This window comes from Mobula birostris, chromosome 26 (genome assembly GCF_030028105.1).
Source record: "Mobula birostris isolate sMobBir1 chromosome 26, sMobBir1.hap1, whole genome shotgun sequence".
Taxonomy (NCBI): Eukaryota; Metazoa; Chordata; class Chondrichthyes; order Myliobatiformes; family Myliobatidae; genus Mobula; species Mobula birostris.
In genome coordinates, this window is record NC_092395.1 from 24,871,354 (window position 1) to 24,892,954 (window position 21,601).

The 21,601-nt window shown below is 43.7% G+C and overlaps 1 protein-coding gene across 2 annotated transcripts; it reads right to left on the reverse strand.

Moving 5' to 3' along the window:
* Positions 1-356: 356 nt before the first annotated feature.
* LOC140188423 (uncharacterized) lies at positions 357-12,542 on the reverse strand. Of its 2 annotated transcripts, none has more exons than XM_072244687.1 (3): positions 12,345-12,542; positions 9,854-10,642; positions 357-3,508 (listed from the first exon to the last, which is right to left on the reverse strand). In XM_072244687.1, the coding sequence occupies exons 2-3, from the start codon at positions 10,639-10,641 to the stop codon at positions 3,364-3,366; spliced, it is 933 nt and encodes a 310-aa protein (XP_072100788.1). In that variant the 5' UTR covers position 10,642; positions 12,345-12,542; the 3' UTR covers positions 357-3,363. The 2 variants fall into 2 exon arrangements, with proteins under 2 accessions (XP_072100788.1, XP_072100787.1); XM_072244686.1 differs by having other exon boundaries at positions 9,854-10,647.
* Positions 12,543-21,601: the final 9,059 nt, after the last annotated feature.

Consider the following 21,601-nt stretch of genomic DNA (forward strand, 5'->3'; position numbering starts at 1 on the left):
GTACACACAGCGATGGGGGCGGGGGTGGAATCTTGCAGTTTCCAGTCAGACGCTGCACAGCTCAAACAACACCTTCGTCATGGAGTCTGTCGGGCCAAGGAGTTATCCCCAACAAACTCCACATGGATAAGAACCAGGTTCATTTCTCCAGGTTCTCATTGCCGCGGAAGCCTGAGATTGGAATCTCTCCCCATCGTGTAAATGCAGCACTCAACCAGGGCAGAGGACATTCTCTCCCTGCTGGACATCAGGTTAATGGTCACTGATGGTGTATCATAGGCAATGTGTGTCCAAGGAGAAAATCATTCACTACAGAGCTATATACTCACAGTTGATTCAAAGTTGCAGCACTTGGCTTTGTAACAGTAGTTTATTCAATCCTTTATGGCATTTAGGTCAATCATGAAGGTATTTTACAAGAGTCACACATACGATTACATCAATTATATTTTACACACGTGTCTAGAAACTACATTTCACTTTTTTATGATGTGCTAAACTTGTGCTGTGAATAATACAATCATATCCCCCCTGCAAAATATTGTAAAATTGGTCAAAAAGCATTTCAAAAATATTAGATAATTACACTCAGCAACTAGCCTCAGATCAGCATTCTGAAGGCATCACAATTAGCTAAATACAACTTCTGAAAATTCGCAAACACTGACCCAAGAAAGGTGGTGGTTGTTAAAGGCACACTCCGTGACGTCCAGACTGCATCACACATTAGGGCTGCGGAGCGGAGACAGAAACTGCAAGGAGAGGGAGAGAATCCCCAGATTGACTCAAGGAGACATAGAAGTTCTCGTCCACAAGATACAGCAGGTTGGGTCAATTCACTAGGGCTGGGACGAATGAGGGAAGATTTAGTTAAAACATACAAAGATATGACAAGACTCAACAGACTGGATATAGGGAAGATGTTTCTCCGCTAGTGGAGTAGTTTAATCAGGGGTTAGGACATGGAATTAGATATTTAGAACTTAGATGATGAATTTCTCCTCAGAGGATGATGAATCTGTGGAATTCTCTACCTCAGAAGTCTGTGGAAACCAAATATATTTAAGAAGTTATTTAAACATACAGTATATCATGAAGTATTTACTTATGAATATATTTATGAGTTTATTTAAACATAAAAAATATTAAAGGATATGGGAGAAAGCAGGAATATAGTACAGAATTATAGGATTAGTATTGATTGTAAAGGGTTCCGGAGAAAGCTGAAAGGATCTACTTCTGTTCCTGTTTCACTCTACATGGCAGGAGGAAGGTGCTCTGCACTGGTAAGCTAGGAGACCCACAATGACCATCATAGAGTCCAGTCAGAGGAGGTGCCAGCTCTCTCCTGTGTGTGTGAGAATCGTCACTCATTTGGTCAACACAGTGGTAAATTTCATGTCCTCACAATGTACATCAGGAAGATACACGACAACAGTGGTAGCATGATATTTCGGCAACTGGACCAGCAATTCATCTGCTGGTGTATTCTGATCAGAGCAGGAGGATGCGCAAAAGAGGTTGTAAGCCATTCTGATCCCCTCCTAGTTAACTACAGATGAACCCGTTGATATCAAAGTCTGGAATGCGGAGATGATGGTTGTCTGCATTGAGCACAATGATTCAGGAGGCTCCTTTGAAAAGTGTTTCTCAGTCAGGAAGTCCCAATAACTCATGCAGTCAATGTCTCCTTCCTCTGCTCTGCCTCTGTCTTCCCCGCAGCAGCCTTTCCCTTCCTGCTGCACTTCTTGTCTTAGAGTCTTTAGCCTGTCCCTCAGGATTTGAGTTCACAGTTGATATTCTACCCACAGCTCCAGGTTGTGCTGCATTCTGAACACATCCCGTGTCTGCTGACGTGTTCACTGCCGGCTGCCCGCAGACTGATGCAGGCAACGGGATTTCCACAGTAATTCTGACACGTGGCTCCCACGTTATGGCGTCCAGCTGCTGCGGAAGGAGGAGTTGGGCTAGTATAGGGTCACCCTTGCCCCCAGCTGAGCAGTACCATCCGCGGAAAAATGTCCCAAAAGCTCGGCATCCCTGTATACTTCCCGGAAACGTGACACTCACTGTCAGGAGCTTTCTCTGATGAACTGCCAGCAGCTGAATAGCGAGGGAGGGGAAATGGTCTCAGATATATGGTTGCATGTGAGTTTATGTCACGGCTCTTAACACATGTAGGAAGCCAGAAATGCTGGCAACTTCCGATATCCAACATGCTGCTTCTCACTGAAATCAAAGTGGATAAAATCATTTGCTCATGGATGCAATTATGTCACAAAAGCCTTGGGCTCGGTCTAATCCATGATAAGCAGCAAACTAAGATATTGCTGTGTGGACCCTGCAATATCTGCTCAACCTGGGTCTGATAGGACCCAGATATATGTGGCAGATTTAGTTCAAACCATCCTTGATTGTTGATTCATTCAGGTAAGTTCGATTTGCTACAAATGTCCATGTATACCCTCTGTATGCTATCCGTGTCATCCCAGTATGTTCCCTCTGTGATGTCAGATTGTCTCTGCTCTGTCCGGGATACTTCAATTATACTCCGAGTGTGCTTCCAGTGTAGACCCAGTGCACAGATAGTGTACTCCTGGCATAGTGTCAAATCTGCCAGAACCCACTGAACAAATAACGAACATTCTGACTAATTATTCCTTTCATTAGTCAGCTTCTCTTAGTTCCTCTGACTAGTTCCTTCTTTCCTCAATATCTTGGATTTTAATACCTAAACATTTACTGACTGGCAGTTCCTGCTCCTGTAAACTAGTTCTTGATGTCTTTGCTGATTCCTGCAGTTCTCTGACTCCCCAATCTCCTCTCCATTCCAATCTTAAATCTCAGTCGTTCTGATTGTATCAAACTGCAGACACAAAGCCACGTAAGGAAAAGGCACATCAGCTCAGCGTTCTGCTCCTAACCACAACCACCTCTTGAAGAACTTACCATGAGAAAAAAAAATTATCAACAATATGATGAACACTTAGCTAATTGGTTTCAACATAATCCTGGAAGGGTCCTAATGCTTGCTCGAGTTCTTAATCTTCTGATGGATATCGGGTGGGTTCCTGCTGTTTTATGAGTTTCCCGATTTCCCTTTGTAGTCCACATATGTTGAGGTCGAATGTTGCCTAGAAAAGCAGAGTTTGGGTTGTGATGCTGATGGTTTTGTTGAGTTACAGTTGTTTGGGTTAAGCTGCGGATTTTGATACTGAGTTCCATGTGTTCTAGTAGAGTGGTTCCTGCTCTCTGTCCAGGATCTTGAAAGTGAGAAGTTTTGAAGACCATTATAAGAGGGAAATGGGTTAAAATGTCTACTTGGTAGTCTTTTTACACATTTGGGGATTCCCAGCACTGTACTTAATTGTCAGGTACTATGTATATGTCATCCTCCACTTTATCTGCCGGCCCGGTGTAGTTACAGTAGACAGGCTGCTCGTTTTGGTAAATTTCACAGCCTGCATCACTCTCCAAATAGTACGTATTATCAGGATTCTGATGTCTCCTGGAAGATAAAAATGCCATTATGAAGAGAACAAACAGCTCAACATAATACATACACTTAATTAGATACTGGAGTGCAACTTGGTGTGGAGTTCCGCGTCAAAGCTCAGTGTGTGTTGTGCATTCAGAGTTGCTCTTCTGCACACCACTGTTGTAACGCCTGGCTATTTGAGTTGCTGTCACCTTCCTGTCAGCTGGAACCAGTGTGGCCATTCTCCTCTGACCTCTCTCATTAACAAGGCATTTTTGCCCACAGAACTGCCACTCACTGGATGCTTCTGTTTTTCACACCATTCTCTGTAAACTTTAGTGCCTGCTGTGCATGAAAATCCCAGATCAGCAGTTTCTAAGATAATCAAACCAAACCATCTGGGACCAACAATCATTCCACGGTCAAAGTCAATTAGGTCACATTTCTTCCCCATTCTGATGTTTGGTCTGAACAGGAACTGAACCTCTTGACCATGCCTGCATGCTTCTTATGCACTGAGTTGCTGCCACATGATTGTCATTAATGAGCAGGTGTACCTATTAAAGTGGCTGCTGGGTGTAAACACAGAAACATAGGAAATAGGTGCAGGAGTAGGCCATTCAGCCCTTCGAACCTGCACCGCCATTCAGTACAATCATGGCTGATCATCCAACTCAGAACCCTGTACCTGCCTTCTCTCCATGCCCCCTGATCCCTTTAGCCACTTTAATCCCTTTAATGCCATCCCCAACCTCACTATTACTGTTAGGTGGCCTGTACACAACTCCCACCAGTGTTTTCTGCCCCTTAGTGTTATGCAGCTCTACCCCTATCGATTCTACATATTCCCGGCTAATGTCCTTCCTTTCTATTGTGTTAATCTCCTCTCTAACCAGCAATGCCACCCCACCTCCTTTTCTTTCATGCCCATCCCTCCTGAATATTGAATATCCCTGAATGTGTATTTCTACCTTATTCACACATTCCTTAAAAGAACAACATCACTAGCTTTCTCAAGGCTCCATGGATGAGATCAATGTTCCTCTCCCTGTTTATCCGTGTGTTACATGGAGTTGGAGGTATCAGTGGAAATTCGGCCCACACTATGCATTCTTGACTTATCAATGCCCTGGGTGCACTAGGAGAGAAGTGTTTTTGTAGTGGCTCTACTTTCTTTGGGACTTGGCTGAAACAATCCCATTCATCATTTCTTCAGAACAGCACGCTGAAAATCTCATTGACAAAACACATAGTCTGTAGCATCACCCAGTGGTACAGCCTCTGAAAATCCATCTGGTACACTCAGTCATCATTGGAATTAAAGGGTTAACGTATGAGGAGTGTTTGATGGCTCTGGGCCTGTACTCACTGGAGTTTAGAAGAATGAGGGGGAAATCTCACTGAAACCTATCAAATATTGAAAGACCGTGATAGAGAGGACCTGGAGAGGATGCCTTCCTACAGTGGGGGAGTCTAGGATCAGGGGGCGTCCCCCTAGAACAGAGATGAGGAGGTATTTCTTTAGCCAGAGGAGGATGGTTTCTGTGGAATTCATTGCCACAGACGGCTATGGAGGCCAAATCATTGGGTATATTTAAAGCAAAAGTTGATAGGTTTTTGATTAGTGAGGGCATGAAAGGTTACAAGGATAAGACAGAGGAATGAGGTCCAGAGGGATGATAATCAGTCATGATGGAATGGGGCAGTAGACTCGACTGGCCAAATGGCCTATTCTGGTCCTATACTTTATAGTCTTATGGTCTTCAGCCACACCCTATGGAATCTCATTACCACCATAAGACCTGAAACTTGTATTAGATGCCTTATCAAGCATTCACGGGTACTATTTAAACTAAATGTTTACTTGGACTGGTTAGTAGTTGCTTCCTCGGGTCAATTTTGTTCCCCAAGTCTATAAGTTTGGATGCTACTGTAATGAAATACTGAGGTATCTTTGAAGTTCCAGAACACATGCACATTCCTTTAGCCCATTTCCTGTGGTCCTTAGTCCAATAGTATTCAAAGAGGGTAATTACTATTACTTACTAGAGAAAATCTACAGATGCTGGAAATCCAAGCAACACACACAAAATGCTGGTAGAACTCAGCAGGCCAGGCAGCATCTATGGAAAAAAAGTACAGTTGATGTTTAGGGTTTCAGCCCAAAATGTCGACTGTACTTTTTTCCATAGATGCTGCCTGGCCTGCTGAATTACTATTACTTATTGGATTTAATAAGTAGTGGGGAGTTTCTAACATTTTGGGAAAAATTACTCAGCCTCCTTCTTTCTATTCATTTATTGTGCTTTGTAAAACTGGCAAGAGTTCCTCCAATAACTTTTTAAGCACAGTTTGTAATGTTACTCTCTCCTCTTACAGATTCAGGATTTATTGAGTAGAAATTAATCTAAAAAAACTTTTAGAGACACAGCAAGAGACTAAGGGTGAGAGGCAGAAAGAGAGTCGTACCTACAGGAGGAGGGGGAGGGAGGAGGGGTGTGGAGTGGACAGAGGGGAGATGTTCAAAAATAAATTGAAAATGAAGTAGGTTCAAAGTGAAGAGCTGATTTCATTTAATCCAATTCAGTTAATTAACTATTCATCCATACTCATTTAACTTGATGTCACAGTGTAATCAACAGCTCTGAAGAAGTCTGGGTTTACTTCTCCTGCTGCCGCTTTTGTCAATCCCATTTATTGTCTCCGTTCATTTTGGGAAAACTAACTGCCTTGATTTTGAAAAGCCTAGCCTAGCATTTCACTCTCACTTACTGTGTTAAAAAGGCTGGTTTTAATTAAGTAATGAACTAATCGGGCTCAATTCAGATTGGTATTTATTTCTAAAAGATTTTAAACACGAGTCTTTTATAGACATTAAAATATCAGTGACCTTACCAATCAGTTTACCTGTTGAATCATTTGTACTATCACAGCCGTGCATACTTATACACTTGGTTGATAGCCAAGATTACAGGAGTGCGGAAGGAGGCTATTCAGCCCATTGAGTCCATGCTTGCTTTCTGTAAAGCGATTCAGTCAGTCCCATTGCCATGTTCTGTCTGAGTAACCCTGCACAACTGTTTTTTTTTCCCCAATTACCTTGATTTCTTTTGAAATCATTAATTGTCCCTACTTGCACCACACTCATGGGCGGTTAGTTCTGGGTCAATAGCACATGGAGTGTTAAAAATCCAAGCAACACACAAAATGCTGGAGGAACTCAAGTTCTTCCTTGCTCAAAACATTCAATCTTTGATTCTTTATCCTTCTAGAATCAAATAATGAAAGCAACTTTTCTTTGTCAGACTTAGATAAACCCTATCATCTTCTTCTACACCTCAGTCAAATCTTCCTCAACCTCCTTTTTACAAGAACAATCACAGCTCCCCTAACCTAACCTTGTAACCAAAACCCCTAATTCATAAGTCATTCTGGTTGGTAGTGTCCTCTGTACCAACAGAGGACCTTCCTGAAGAGCTGTGACCAAAGTCGATGCAGTACTCTATTTGTGGCCTAACCAAATGTCTTCCGGGAATCAGCATGCCATAATTCCTGCTTTTGAACTCAGTTCCTCCATTTATAATACCTAGGTCTGCATATTTTTTGCCTACTACTGTCTCAACATGACCTACTATCTCCAAAGTGGGCACTTGAACTCCCAGGTCCTTCTCTTTCCGCACGTTCTTTAGAGCGCTATCACAAAGTCTACATCGTCTCTCCCCATCCCGCGTGCAGAAAGCCAACAGCTCTCATTTCTCTTTCTTCAATTCAATCTGCCACTCATCTGTTCCTTCCATATGAATGTTTATCTATTTATCTTAACACGGATTGTTCATATCCAGTCCACTTCTTGCCAGACCATATTTGGTATCATTAGCAAAAGTAAAATGTTACTCCATCCTTTATTAACATCATTTATCTATGCAAAAGTAAGGATGTCAACATAGCTCAGCAACAAAACAACCAAGAAATCTGAAATGTTGCAGCTGGGTTAAGCTTAACTGCACTCTTGGCTTTTCTAAAATCCCTAAAGGAGGCCGACTTTTCATTCCCCCTTTAAAAATTGGTGAGGTTTTTTTGAGAATCTAGGGCAAGATAAACAGAAATGAACAGTGGCACGGTCTAAATTATTTTATAAGTTATGGGGTCTCAAAACTACTGAATTTTTCCTTCGAAAATGAATAAGAAACCAGTTAAAATTCTGGCCAATTAGCTAACGGGAGCAGCACAGTAGCATAGCGGATAGTACAATGCTTTACAGTACCACGTCCTGCCACTGCCTGTGTGTTCTCCCGTGACCATGTGGGTTTCCTCTGTGTGCTCTGATTTCCTCGCACAGTCCAAAGACTGGTTGGTAGGTTAGTTGGTCATTGTAAGTTGTCCCGTGACTAGGCTAGGATTAAATTGAGGGATTGATGGGCGGCGCGGCCCCAATTAGATTATGACGAGTCCTTGTGCAACTATTCCCATTTTCCAGAGCAACCTGGGATGCAAGTCATCTGGGGTGTGGGCCCTCAGTTTAAGAATAGTCAGCCTTTCCAGTACATACTGCCTATCATGTTTCATCCTGTTTGTTACATCTACAAATGTTTTATCAGCATTCTTCCCTCAGCAAAATCATTAAATATTTCAGCCTTGTTCTGTATTTTTAAGTCCATATCACCTTCTTTGACTCTGAAAGGTCTCACCCTACCTCCTTTTACCTGCTCAGTATAAGATTTTGGGGGGTTCCTGTTATGATTAGCTAACATTTTATTCTCACATTTTCCCTTGCCAGTGTTATTTCCCTCTTCACTTCCTCTTTCAAACCATTTAATTTAGACTGGTTCTCACCTGATATACCTCAATGTGGTGACCTGCCTCAATGACTATTGTCCAGAGGCATTTACATCCACTGTGATGAAGTGCTTTGAGAGGTTGGTGATGGAACATATCAACTCCTGCCTGAGAAGTGACTTGGATCCACTCCGATTTGCCTACTGGCACAACAGGTCCACAGAAGATGACATTTCATTGGCTCTTCACTCAACCTTGGAACATTTAGACTGAATATCCATACATACATCAGGATGCTTTTCATCATCTACAGTTCAGCATTCAATACCATCATCCCCTCAAAACTAATCAATAAGCTTCAAGACCGTGGCCTCAATACCTCCTTGTACAACTGGATCCTCAATTTCCTGACTTGCAGACCCCAATCAGTTCAGACTGGCAGCAACATCTCCACAATTTCCATCAATCCAAGTGCACCACCAGGCTGTGAGCTTAGCCCCCTGCTCTACTTGCTTTACACTTATGACTTTGAGGCCAAGCACAGGTTCAATGCCATATTTAAGCTTGCTGATGACACCTAAGCAAACTGTAGTTTCTTCAGTCTAATGAACTTAATTCGTAGACTGAATCAAAGGTGGTGATGAATCAGGATACAGGAGGGAGATTGACAATCTGGCTGAGTGGTGCCACAACAACAACCTCTCACTCAATATCAGCAACACCAAGGAGCTGATTATTGACTTCAGGAGGAGGCTCTGTCATGGGTTCAGAACGTAAATAGCTTTAAAAGAAAACACAGTAATGCCTCTACTTTCTTAGAATTTTGTGAAGGTTTGGCATGACCTCTAAAACTTTGAAAAACTTCCGTAGATGTGTGGTAGAGCGTATATTGACTGCTTGCATCGTGGCCTAGTATGGAAACACCAATGCCCTTGAATGGAAAATCCTACAAAAGGTAATGGATATGGTCCAGACTATCACAGATAAAGCCTTCCCTACCACTGAGTACATGTACAAGAAGTGCTGTCACAGGAAAGCAGCATCCATCGAGGACCCTGCCACCATCCCGGCCATGCTCTTTTCTCACTGCTGCCATCAGGAGGGAGGTACAGGAGCCTCAGGAACCACACCACCAGGTTCAGGAACAGTTATTACTCCTCAACCACCATGCTCTTGAAGTGGAGGAGATAACTTCACTCTCCCCCATCTGTGAACTGTTCCCACAACCACACGAGATGAAGGACTCTTCATTTCATGTACTTGATACTTATTGCTTGTTTATTTATTTTTTAAAAATTTCTTTTGGGTTGTGTTTTGCACATCGGTTGTTTGTCTATTCTGTTGAGTGCGGTCTTTAATTGATTCTATTATGTTTCTTAGTCTATATTATATACGCAGATCTGTAAACTACTGTTGTGAATTTATAGTCACATAACCACTGTTATTATGGATATGTAGCATATACTGTTGTGAAGATCTATTTACCGTTGCCATATGTTGCTTTGAGGTGTTGGATGTATAGAAGCAGCTTACAATTCATGTTGTGTAACTGTGTTGCACGTTTGTAGTGAACGTTAGGCTTTCACTTATCTGCCTTACCTTGCCTCGTTCGAGTCCCCCATGAAGACGTTCTCATAGTTCTTGTGAGGGGCCCCAGAGGCAGCTCCACACGAGTCGGCTGCTGTGCCTTTCCAGTTGGCTGTGCTTGCGTACCGCTGCTGCCCCTGGTCCGCCGAGAACACCGACTGCCGTTTGCTTGGAGGTGGCGAGAAGTGAGAGCTGATTCGCGAGCGATATTTCACCAGCACCACAACAACGGTCGCAATGACGACAACAACAATCAAGATCGGAACAAGGGTGTAGACAAGGATTAAACCTGCGCACTCATTTTCGTAGTATTTGCCCAAATAGTCCGATTCAAATTTGTCTGGTCTAACGCAGGTAAAGTTGTTTAGAGAACTCGTGCAGTTCTTGGACCCATTGCAACTGCCGTATATACCTTCCAAGACATGACAAGAACAACTAAAGCTGACGTTCATTCTCCTGATAAAACTGAGCGGGATGTTTTCTAGAGGGTTGTCAATTAGAATCAGATCCCTTAACTTTGGTAACCTCTCAAGAAACTCTTGTGGAATTTTCCGCAGTTTGTTTTTCCTGAGATTCAGTTTCTCCAACTCTTTGGTGTCGGTAATGTTAACAATATGTGATATTCCACAGTCTTCTAGTGACAGATGTGACTGAGAATTAATCTTTAACTTAGACCAGTCCAGGTTGGGGCATGAACAATTGATAGCTTTTCCACTGGCCAATATTTTGACTTCCCCACATTCTGACCCCAGACTCCACTCGATGTGAAGTAGGAACACAGCCACAGTGAAAGTCTTCATCCTGCGCTGGTAAGAGAGAGAAGCTTCTGTTAGGCGCCTAAAAAGCTGACGCTCCCCCCCCCCCCCCCAGCACGGCATCTCCTCGCATAGTGGCCCCACCCTCAACTATCACTCAGCATTTGGTTGGCGAGTTTGGTCCCCACCTGCCCCACTAACCAGGGCTGAGGACTGCCTTCACTGGCCCTCTGCACCTCATGGACGGGCAGCATGGCACAGAGTGAAGCCAATGCCCCCTCTGCCAAAGGCATATGAGGCAATTTTATAACTTTAAAATATCCTTAAATATGCTTGAGCTAAGTGGTGTGTTTAATTGACAGAATTACTTTTTTTTAAAAAAAACTTGATTGATACGCATTTGTGCACTAATGCACGAGCACATCAATTACTGTAGGTGTGTAAAAAGGGCCTGAAGGATTGTTGGGGACCCAAGTCACCCCAACCACAAACTGTTCCAGCTGCGACCATCCGGGAAGCGGTACCTAACGCAGCATAAGAGCCAGGACCAACAGGCTCCTGGACAGCTTCTTCCACCAGGCCATCAGACTGATTAACTCACACTGATAGAATTGTATTTCTATGTTATATTGACTGTCCTGTTGTGCATACCATTCATTACAAATTGCTATAAATTGCACAGTACACATATAGACAGAGACGTAACGTAAAGATTTTTACTCCTCATGCATGTGAAGGATGTAAGAAATATTGTCAATTCAATATAGGTATCAAAGCTGAGGTAAAATATGAAAGAGAAGTAAATAGACTTCACCTTCCATGTTCAGCAGATATGAATCCGCATTCAAATGAAAGGCTTCTCACAAGACTGTCTACCGAATGTGCTAGGAATTGGGAAAATAGGCAACGTCTTTGGAAAGAGAAATGAGTCCAAGACAAAGAAAAAGAACAATAAGAATTCTGCCATCCTCATTTCTGATCAACCCACAACAATAACCCTGCTACTCTTTCCACAGATGCTGCTCTGCCTGCCAAAGCCTTTTTTTATTTCAGTCGCCTCTCTGCTCTGTCCCCAGAACAGTCACTATGTAATGCTGTTAGTTCTGCACCACCATAGTGCAATGCCCCTCAGCAGTCCCTTCAACAGCACACTGCTCCATCAGCACTGCCCCTCTGACAGTGCAGCGCTCCCTCAGTGCTGCCATTGGGGAACATGGCTCAGATTTTACACTGTCACTTCCAGGGGCTGCTCGACATTCCAGTTAGACGTTACCAACTGAGCCACAGCACAATAGAACAGCAAATGTTTTAAGGGCAGCAGATTGCCAACCCAAGGAAAGATTACTACTGAGCACTGAGAGGGCTGGTCTATGTCAGACCCAGCAAGGTTAATTAACTGACTTTCAAAGTTCAAGGTAAATTTTTATGACTTTTTTTTAAACCAAGATACGCATGTATTACCAATACCACTTTGAGATCCATTTTCTTGCAGGCATTCCCAATATAACAAAGAAATACAATAGAACAATGAAAAAGTAAGCACAAAGACTGATAAACAGCCCAGGAGCAAAAGAAGAAACAGTCAATACACTGTCGGTCAGCTGAATGGGTAAAACACAACAAATGAGCAAGCATCAACACTGGACACCTTAGAAAGAACAGAGATGAGATGGCTGGCAAATGTTTAAATTATAATATAACAAACAAAGACCAGCTTCTAAGAAATGATTGTACTATAGTCTCCTTACCTGGTTCCAGATGAATTCCGTTTCTGACTGCCGCAGTTAGCGTGATTGTGAATAGGTCCTTTATTGTTGATTCAGTTTGGGGAATTGGCAGAAGGAAATGGAGCACTGGGGAAGCTGTGGTTGGTGTTGCAAATTTTAGATCTTTGCCATCAATTTCAGGAACCTTTTTTTTTATAAATAATCTAACAACAAAAACCTGTTCTCAGTAAAAAATGAAATGGTTACAAATGCGGCAGTTGGCCAATACCAGGGTGCAGCTTTGCAGAACCATTATTGTGACAGAATTAAATGTGACAATCAGGAAATTACACATGGGGCTGAGTTGGTAAAATGCATTCCAGTGACCAGTTTAATAAGCACATTTGAAGACAGAGTTTAATATTAATGGTAAGATTCTTGGCAGTGTGGAGGATCTGAGAGATCTTGGGGTCTACGTCCATAGGACACTCAAAGCTGCCGCGCAGGTTGACAGTTTTGTTAAGAAGGTGTATGGTGTGTTGGCCTTCATACTTTATTGTCGCCAAACAATTGATACTAGAGCGTACAATCATCACAGCGATATTTGATTCTGCGCTTCCCTCTCCCTGGATTACAAATACTAAATATTAAAATATTAAAAATTAGTAAATATTAAAGATTTAAATGATAAATCATAAATAGAAAATAGAAAAATGGAAAGTAAGGTAGTGCAAAAAAACCGAGAGGCAGGTCCGGATATTTGGAGGGTACGGCCCAGATCCGGGTCAGGATCCGTTCAGCAGTCTTATCACAGTTGGAAAGAAGCTGTTCCCAAATCTGGCCATACGAGTCTTCAAGCTCCTGAGCCTTCTCCTGGAGGGAAGAGGGATGAAAAGTATGTTGGCTGGGTGGATTGTATCCTTGATTATCCTGGCAGCACTGCTCCGACAGCATGCGGTGTAAAGTGAGTCCACGGACGGGAGATTAGTTTGTGTGACGTGCTACGCCGTGTTCACTATCGTTCATCAACCATGGGATTGAGTTCAAGAGCCGAGAGGTAATGTTACAGCTATATAAGACCTTGGTCAGACCCCACTTGGAGTACTGTGTTCAGTTCTGGTCACCTCACTACAGGAAGGATGTGGATACTATAGAGAGAGTGCGGAGGAGATTTACAAGGATGTTGCCTGGATTGGAGGGGATACCACATGAGAATAGGTTGAGTGTACTCGGCTTTTTCTCCTTGAAGCAACGCAGGATGAGAGGTGACCTGATAGAGGTGTATAAGATGATGAGGGACATTGATCGTGTGGATAGCCAAAGGCTTTTTTCCAAGCCTGAAATTGCTAACATGAGGGGGCATAGTTTTAAGGTGCTTGGAAATGGGTACCAAGGGGATGTCAGGGGTAAGTTTTTCCACACAGAGAGTGTTGAGTGCGTGAAATGGGCTGCCGGCAGCGGTGGTGGAAGTGGATACAACAGAGTCTTTTAAGAGCCTCTTAGATAGGTACGTGGAGCTTGGAAAAATAGAGGGCTATGTGCTAGGGAAATTCTAGGCAGTTTCTAGAGTAGGTTACATGGTCGGCACAACATTGTGGGCTGAAGGGCCTGTACTGTGCTGTAGATTTCTATGTTCTATTACAGGCCCAGCAACATGGACCAAACATGTGCAAATGAGATTAGCTCAGAGAGGCATCTTGGTCAGATTGGACAAGTCGGACTGAAGGACCAGCATCTGCGTGTGTCACTCCATGACTCTACCGTAGTAAGAAATGAGTCACTTGGGCCATTTTTTGGACCTAAGAGTCAATGGTTCAATTTAACATCAGAGAATGTATAAAGTATACAACCTGAAATTCTTATTCTCCGCAGACAGCCACAAAACAGAGGGAAAAATAACCTACAGAATGAATGACAGAAAAAAGTTAGAACCCCAAAGCCCCCTCCCCGCTTCCAAGCATGTTTAGAAGCAAAAGCATCAACCATCCACCCTACCCTCACTCCAGCAAAATATCAGCACCCACCCTGCAATGGCAAGGCCCCAGAGACCGCGATCTAGGGTCCATCCCAACACTTCAACGTCTCAACAGGCTCTCGCTCACTAACGGGGGAGAGCGAGGTATCACTCCTGCCGCTGAGAGAGGGGATGTCAGCAGCTCGCTGCTTCCAGTCATGCAGGATGGAAACAGGCTTTTCAGCTCAACTGGACCATGCTGAAACTAGTCCCATTTGCCCCCCTGTATGTCCCTTTAAACCTTTTCTCTCATGTAACTGACCAGGTATTGTTAATGTAGCTGCCTCAACCACTTCTGGCAAATCCTTCCATATATACTGGCCATCCTCTAGGTGAAAAAGCTTTCTCTCAGGCTCCTATCAAATCTCTCCCCTCTCATTTTAAACCAGAGCCCTCGACTTGAGCCCTCTACACTGAAAGTGTTAATATTTTCAGATTTTTTTCTAACTGCAGTGAAATATGTTTTCTGTTGGAACATCTTGTTGATTTTCTTTTCTGTAGGACGTTATAAAGGCAAGTGCCTTGATTTTGTTACACTTACATTTCTTCAAGAACCATATCTTTATTGTAAATAAGAAACATCTTGTAAATTGAAAAAAATTAAAGAAAGTTTGGCACAACTCTGTGGGCCGAAGGGCCTGTATTGTGCTGTAGGTTTTCTATGTTTCTACTTTTTGATTCCCTAATGCTGGGAAAAAGACTGAGAATATTGACCCTATCCATACCTTCACAATGTTATACATTTCTATAAGATCATCTCCCATAAGAACATAATAAGAACATAAAAAATAGAAGTAAAAGCAGGCCATTCAGCCTTTGGTACCATGCCTACCATGTAATTGTCACAAAGGAGGTGCTGGGAACAGACCCAAATACAAGACATAGACACTGAAGTACAAGGAACAGGACTTGACTAGAGTAGGGACGTGACAGGATTCAGGCGAGGAGCAGGGACAAGTACGCAGACTTGGGCTAGGGAAAGCGGGACCAGGACTAGGAACCATGGACTAGGATGCAAGGCTTGGATTCCGAGCCCGAGACTGGACAAGGACCCAGAACATGGGTCTTGCCTCGGGCTCAGACCCCAGAACCAGGCAAAGACATGACATGGCTTGAGGCTGGGGACTTGGGTCTTGAGGCTTGGCTTGAGACTGGGGTCCTGAGGCTTGGGGTCTGGGGGGCTTGGGTCGAGGCTTGGCTTGAGGCTTGGGTTCTTGGGTCTTGAGGCTTGGCTTGGGATCCTCGAGGCCTGGGTTCTAGGGTCTTGAGGCTTGGCTTGGGATCCTCGAGGCTTGGGGTCTTGGGTCTTGAGCTTGGCTGCAGGCTGGGGTCTTGGGACTTGAGCTTGGCTTGGGATCCTCAAGGCTTGGGTTCTTGGAGCTTGGCTTGGGATCCTCGAGGCTTGGGTTCTTCATCTTGAAATGCAGAGGCTGATAACTCAGAGACTGGAGTTGAAAGACAGACTGGCAACTGAACATCAACATAGAGCCAGGACTTATCCTTCGACAAGCCAGGACGCATCTTTAACACAACACAAACATGAGACAGGACAGATCATAGACATAGAGCCAGGACTTATCCTACGAGAAGCCAGGACTCAACTTCATCTCCACACCAAGGTGGAACAGGTCTGTCTGTCAGGTAACAGCAGAATGGCCAGACTTACCCAACAGAGGCAAGGACCAGACAAGACAGATCACCCCACAGGGCAACGGCTAAACAGCCTGGCTTACCCCATAGAGGCAAGGACAAGAAGAGACAAACACCAAAGAACGACAGACAGTTCCATCTCTGCCTGGGGAAGCTCCAAGTCTCAGTGTGGCCAGCAACCTCAGCTGGCTACAGAAGCAGCCAGATCCCTACCTAGCTTGGAGTGGCTGGCAACCACTCAGCAGGCCTGGGAAACAGCTGAATTCATACTGCAAAGACCACTCCAACGAGTGGCAACAAGGCTCCATGAAGTAGTGGACCTCCAACCAGGCCTAGAGATCACAAATGGTTTCACTAGCCTTCCAACAGCAGGTTGCTCCAAGGGGGATAGACAAGACAAACCAGCAGCCCACACTCAATCCCAAGGCTACTTATATTGCAAGCCCAAAGATGGGAATCAGGTGCCTATGATTAATTCAAACAAGGGACGGCTGGAAGACCCGGAGTCCTGAGTCCACGGACCGGACCGTGAACTGAAATGCGAACTTCACGGACCTGACCATGACAGTAATAACATTGTGATTAACCTTTTGCTCCATTGCCCTTTTCCTGAAGTAACCTCACAATCTCTTGATATATATCTGCTGATCTTGTCTTGGATATACTCAAAGACTTGAACTTCTGTACCCTTCTTGTGTTGTGCATTCTTAGAATTCTCTACTGTCTGGGTGAAGAAATTTATGGGCAAGACACACAAAATGCTGGAGAAACACAACAAGTCAGGCAACAGCTTTGGAAAGTCAACATTTCGTGCCGACCCCTCATCAGGACTGGAAATAAAGGGGACGGAAGCCTGAATAAGTAGGTGGGAAGGGGAAGGATTACAAACTGGCAGGTGATAAGTGAAACCAGGTGAGGAGGAAGGTGGGGAAGGGGGATAAAATAAGAAGCTGGGAAGTGATGGGTGGAAGAGGTAAGGGTTAACTAAAAAATGACAAGGAGCAAAAAGAACGTGAAGGTAATGTAGCCAATAACATAAAAGAATACCAATTTTTTTTCAGATATATAAAATGTAAAAGAGGAGTGAGAGAGGATATCTCAATGTTCCCTCTAAGTGGTGTGCGTGCACACATCTTTTGCTACTAACACACAAAGGAATTTAAACTTCGCACAAAAGGTTGTCACCCTCGACCTCGTTGGCATGTTAAATATATTTCATGATCATAATCACATTTCCTTTTCTGGATTCTGTTGCAGACAGAGTTGACAACATGGGGTTTGCGATGATCTGTTTGCAGATTTTAGAACTGACTTATTTATACTGTTTTTATTAGTGATCCACCATGTCGAATTCCAAAGAAGCAAAGGGCATGAAGCGCATTCATTTAAAGCGGAATGGCTTACTATCCTTAGAATAGCTTCAGGTTTACCTCTTTTTTGTTTGGCGTGTGCCTGTGTGCGTCTGCACATCTGTGCATGCATCCGTGATGATGTCTTTTTCATGGCTTTTCCAAGGCTTGGAGTGAGAGAGGGAGAGACTGTGTGGCGCGCCACTCCTCACACAGACATTTTGGCAGTATTTTTCCCTTTATTTTACGAGGTGGAGTTGCGATCTCGACACTCAACCCGGCACGGATGGAAAGCATACTCGGGAGTGGACCCGACTGGTTTCGAACCCAGGAACCTCCGCTCCTGGGTCCGGCGCCGATGTCATTGCGCCACCAGCCGACCCGCTTCAGGTTTACTTCTACTTGAAAATTCATTGCGCCCATGTCGTCACTGGGCAAAAAAATTGCACAGCACACTAGTCATTACAAATTAGAGGGAACGTTGGATATCAGGTATATTTATTCGGGTATATAGTTATTGGGTAAATTTAAAGCACAGGTTGATAGGTTCTTGGTGAGTAAGAGTAGCAAAGGTTACGGGGAGAAGGCAGGAGAATGGGATTGAGGGGGATAATAACTTAGCCATGATGGAATGGTGGAGTAGACTCGATGGGCTGAATGACCTAATTCTGCTCCTATGTTGTACGGCTGAAGAAGAAAGAATCTGATAGGAGAGGACAGAGGACCATGGAGAAAAGAGAAGGGGGAGGAGTGCCTGAAAGGGGTGATGGACAACTGAGGAGAAGTGAAGGGGTGAGAGAGGAACTAGAATGGGGAGTGGAAAAAGAGAAGAGGAAGAAATTACAGGAAGTTAGAAAAACACATCGATGTTCATGCCATCAGCACAAACAATGTATTCTCATCTTAGTCTTCTATGGCTGACTGCTCATTCTGAGATTATGATGCTTGGATCAAGACACTACAGCCAAGGAAAACACTGTAGTACCCCACATCCACCACCTCTCAAAGGAGGCCCACCACTGCCTGGAAGGAGCTTCTACTTTCCAGCCCGTGACCATGTCGGTTTCCCACGGGTGCTCCAGTTTCCTCCCACAGTCCAAAAACGTTCCGGTTGTCAGGCTAATTGGTCATTGTAAATTGTCCCGTGATTAGGCTCGGGTTAAATCAAGGGCTGAGCTCCAAGGGCCAGAAGGGCCTATTCTGCACTGTACCTTAGTGGATAAAGTAGGCATTCCAAAGGTGTATAGGTTAGTAGGTTAGTAGGTCAGTTGGTCACATTGGTGTAAGTGGGTAGCGTAACCTCGTTGGGTCGGAAAGGCCTGTTACTAGAATCAGAATCAGAATCATACCATGCTGTATTTCTAAATAAACAAAAATAATAAATAATTATTATTTACAGCTCTCCTACGGAAAGATGTAAATATGGTTGAAAGAGTACAAAGAAAAGCCATTAGGATGTTGCCAGGTCTGGAGGACCTGAGTTCTAAGGAAAGATTGAATAGTTTAGGACTTTATTTCTTGTAACATAGAAGATTGACAGGAGATTTGATAAAGGTATATAAAATTATGAAGGGGTGTAGATAAAGTAAATTCATGTGAGTTTTTTCCACAGAGGTTGAGTGGGACTACAACTAGAGGTCATGGGTTAAGGGTGAAAGGTGAAAGGTTTGTGGGTAGATTGAGGAGAAACTTCTTCACTCAGAGGGTTATGAGAGTGTGGAATGAGCTGCCAGCACAAATGGTACGTGCAAACTCAGTTTGAATGTTTAAGAGAAGTTTGGATAAGTACATAGATGGTAGAAGTATGGAGGGCTATGGTCCCAGAACAGGTCAATGGGAGTAGGCAGTTTAAGTGGTTCAGCACAGACTAGATGGGCTGAAGGGCCTGTTTCCATGCCATACTTTTCTATGACTCTATAAAAGTAATTGTGTAGACTATACTGCACAATGGCATTGCATGTCTAAAATAAAGTTTTAGATGGGTTATTGATCCAGTTATTAGTTAGAATATGAAACTCACCCTAGGAGCTGAGGTGAATAGCATGGGGGTAAACCAACTTTTAGGGAGAACCTGAGTAAATGCAAGAGGGAAAGGATTGGAGGATTGGCCAAGATGGTAAAGTGATCTGTTGGAACAGTTAGGTGAAAAGCCTAGAGAGAGATAGAGAGAGAGAGAGAGAGAGAGAGAATTTATCCCCCTCCATAAATGCTGCCTGACTTTTTGAGTTCCCCCAGCAAATCCTTTTCAGGATCTATGGAATTTTAGAAGATGACCACCAGTGCACTCACTATCCCTCAGCTTTATGAAGTGACAGGGAGAGAAGATATCAATGGGGAAGTATTTTGGCAGTGGTGATCATAAGTGAATTAGATTTAGCCAGTACTGAAAAGATAACCCAGAAAAACAGAGTTTAGATTAGGATAAGATGGCCCAACTGTGCATGTCAGGTGTGTTTGGTCTTGAACTATAGAAGTTTGAACTGGGTCTGACGCTGCAGGCAGAGGTTTATGAGAAAGAAAGAGAGGCAGAGGGGAAGGAGGGGGATGTGGAAAGGGAAAGGGAGAAAATGGTGTGTGTGAGTGCTTGGGTGAGGGAGAGGTCCATTTGTGTTTAAAAGAGTGACAGGTAGAGAATGAGTAAATAAAGGTCAGTCATCCTAGTTTGGTGTGCATGGTATTGAAGGAAAATAGAATAATAGAAATCCACACTTCTTAAAGAAAGCAAGTTATAGCTCAGAAACAGCAGAAAGTTTTTTGAGAATGTAACAAGGTGGATCAATGACAAGGTGCTTTTCACGTACAGAACGACTTGGGAAACATTTGACAAAAACCCTCACGGCAGTTTGAGCATTAAAGTCAAAGCCCAAAGGATCTACAGAAAGGAGGTAAACTGGATCAAAAATTGGCTCAATGGGAAAATATTCAACAATTTCCAATTCTTGTTTCATATTTCTAGTATCCGAACTATCTTTTTCTTTGAGTATCATCTTACCAACAAATCCCAATCCGCTATCCACTCTCTGGTATTAGAAACCATAGAAACCATAGAAAAACTACAGCACAGAAACAGTCCTTTTGGCCCTTCTTGGCTGTGCCGAACCATTTTCTGCCTAGTCCCACTGACCTGCACACGGACCATATCCCTCCATATACTTCTCATTTATGTACCTGTCCAATTTATTCTTAATTGTTAAAAAAGAACCCGCATTTACCACCTCGTCTGGCAGCTCATTAGTCCCACTAGGAGCAACGATTCTGATTGACAAATAACCCAAGACACTGAGAAATCTCAAATAGTTCCAAAAATGAAGCACAGTGAAACGCCAGCGGAGGATAAAGGCCGATCATGGGAAAGAAAGGATGACAGGAGTGAAGGTGGGACTGATTAGAGATAAAGCTGGGAAGATGTGCCTGGAGGCTGTGGAAGTGAGTGAGGTCCTCAATGAATATTTCTCTTCGGTATTCACCAATGAGAGGGAACTTGATGATGGTGAGGACAATATGAGCAAGGTTGATGTTCTGGAGCATGTTGATATTAAGGGAGAGGGGGTGTTGGAGTTGTTAAAATACATTAGGACAGATAAGTCCCCGGGGCCTGACGGAATATTCCCCAGGCTGCTCCACGAGGCGAGAGAAGAGATTGCTGAGCCTCTGGCTAGGATCTTTATGTCCTCGTTGTCCACGGGAATGGTACCAGAGGATTGGAGGGAGGAGAATGTTGTCCCCTTATTCAAAAAAGGTAGTAGGGATAGGTTGGGTAATTATAGACCAGTGAGCCTTACGTCTGTGGTGGGAAAGCTGCTGGAAAAGATTCTTAGAGATAGGATCTATAGGCATTTAGAGAATCATGGTCTGATCAGGGACAGCCAGCATGGCTTTGTGAAGGGCAGGTCGTGTCTAACAAGCCTGATAGAGTTCTTTGAGGAAGTGACCAGGCATATGGATGAGGGTAGAGCAGTGGATGTGATCTATATGGATTTTAGTAAGGCATTTGACAAGGTTCCACACGGTAGGCTTATTCAGAAAGTCAGAAGCAACAGGATCCAGGGAAGTTTGGCCAGGTGGATTCAGAATTGGCTTGCCTGCCGAAGGCAGAGGGTCATGGTGGAGGGAGTACATTCAGATTGGAGGATCATGACTAGTGGTGTCCCACAAGGATCTGTTCTGGGACCTCTACTTTTTGTGATTTTTATTAATGACCTGGATGTGGGGGTAGAAGGGTGGGTTGGCAAGTTTGCAGACGACACAAAAGTTGGTGGTGTTGTAGATAGTATAGAGGATTGTCA

Bases quoted from the DNA above. Each gene is read 5' to 3' on its own strand.
- LOC140188423 (XM_072244687.1), bottom strand. From the start codon at position 10,641: ATGAAGACTTTCACTGTGGCTGTGTTCCTACTTCACATCGAGTGGAGT. The intron at 3,509-9,853 runs GTAAGGCAGATA...TTTATCTTCCAG, and splicing joins GGGGACTCGAACGAGGCAAG to GAGACATCAGAATCCTGATA.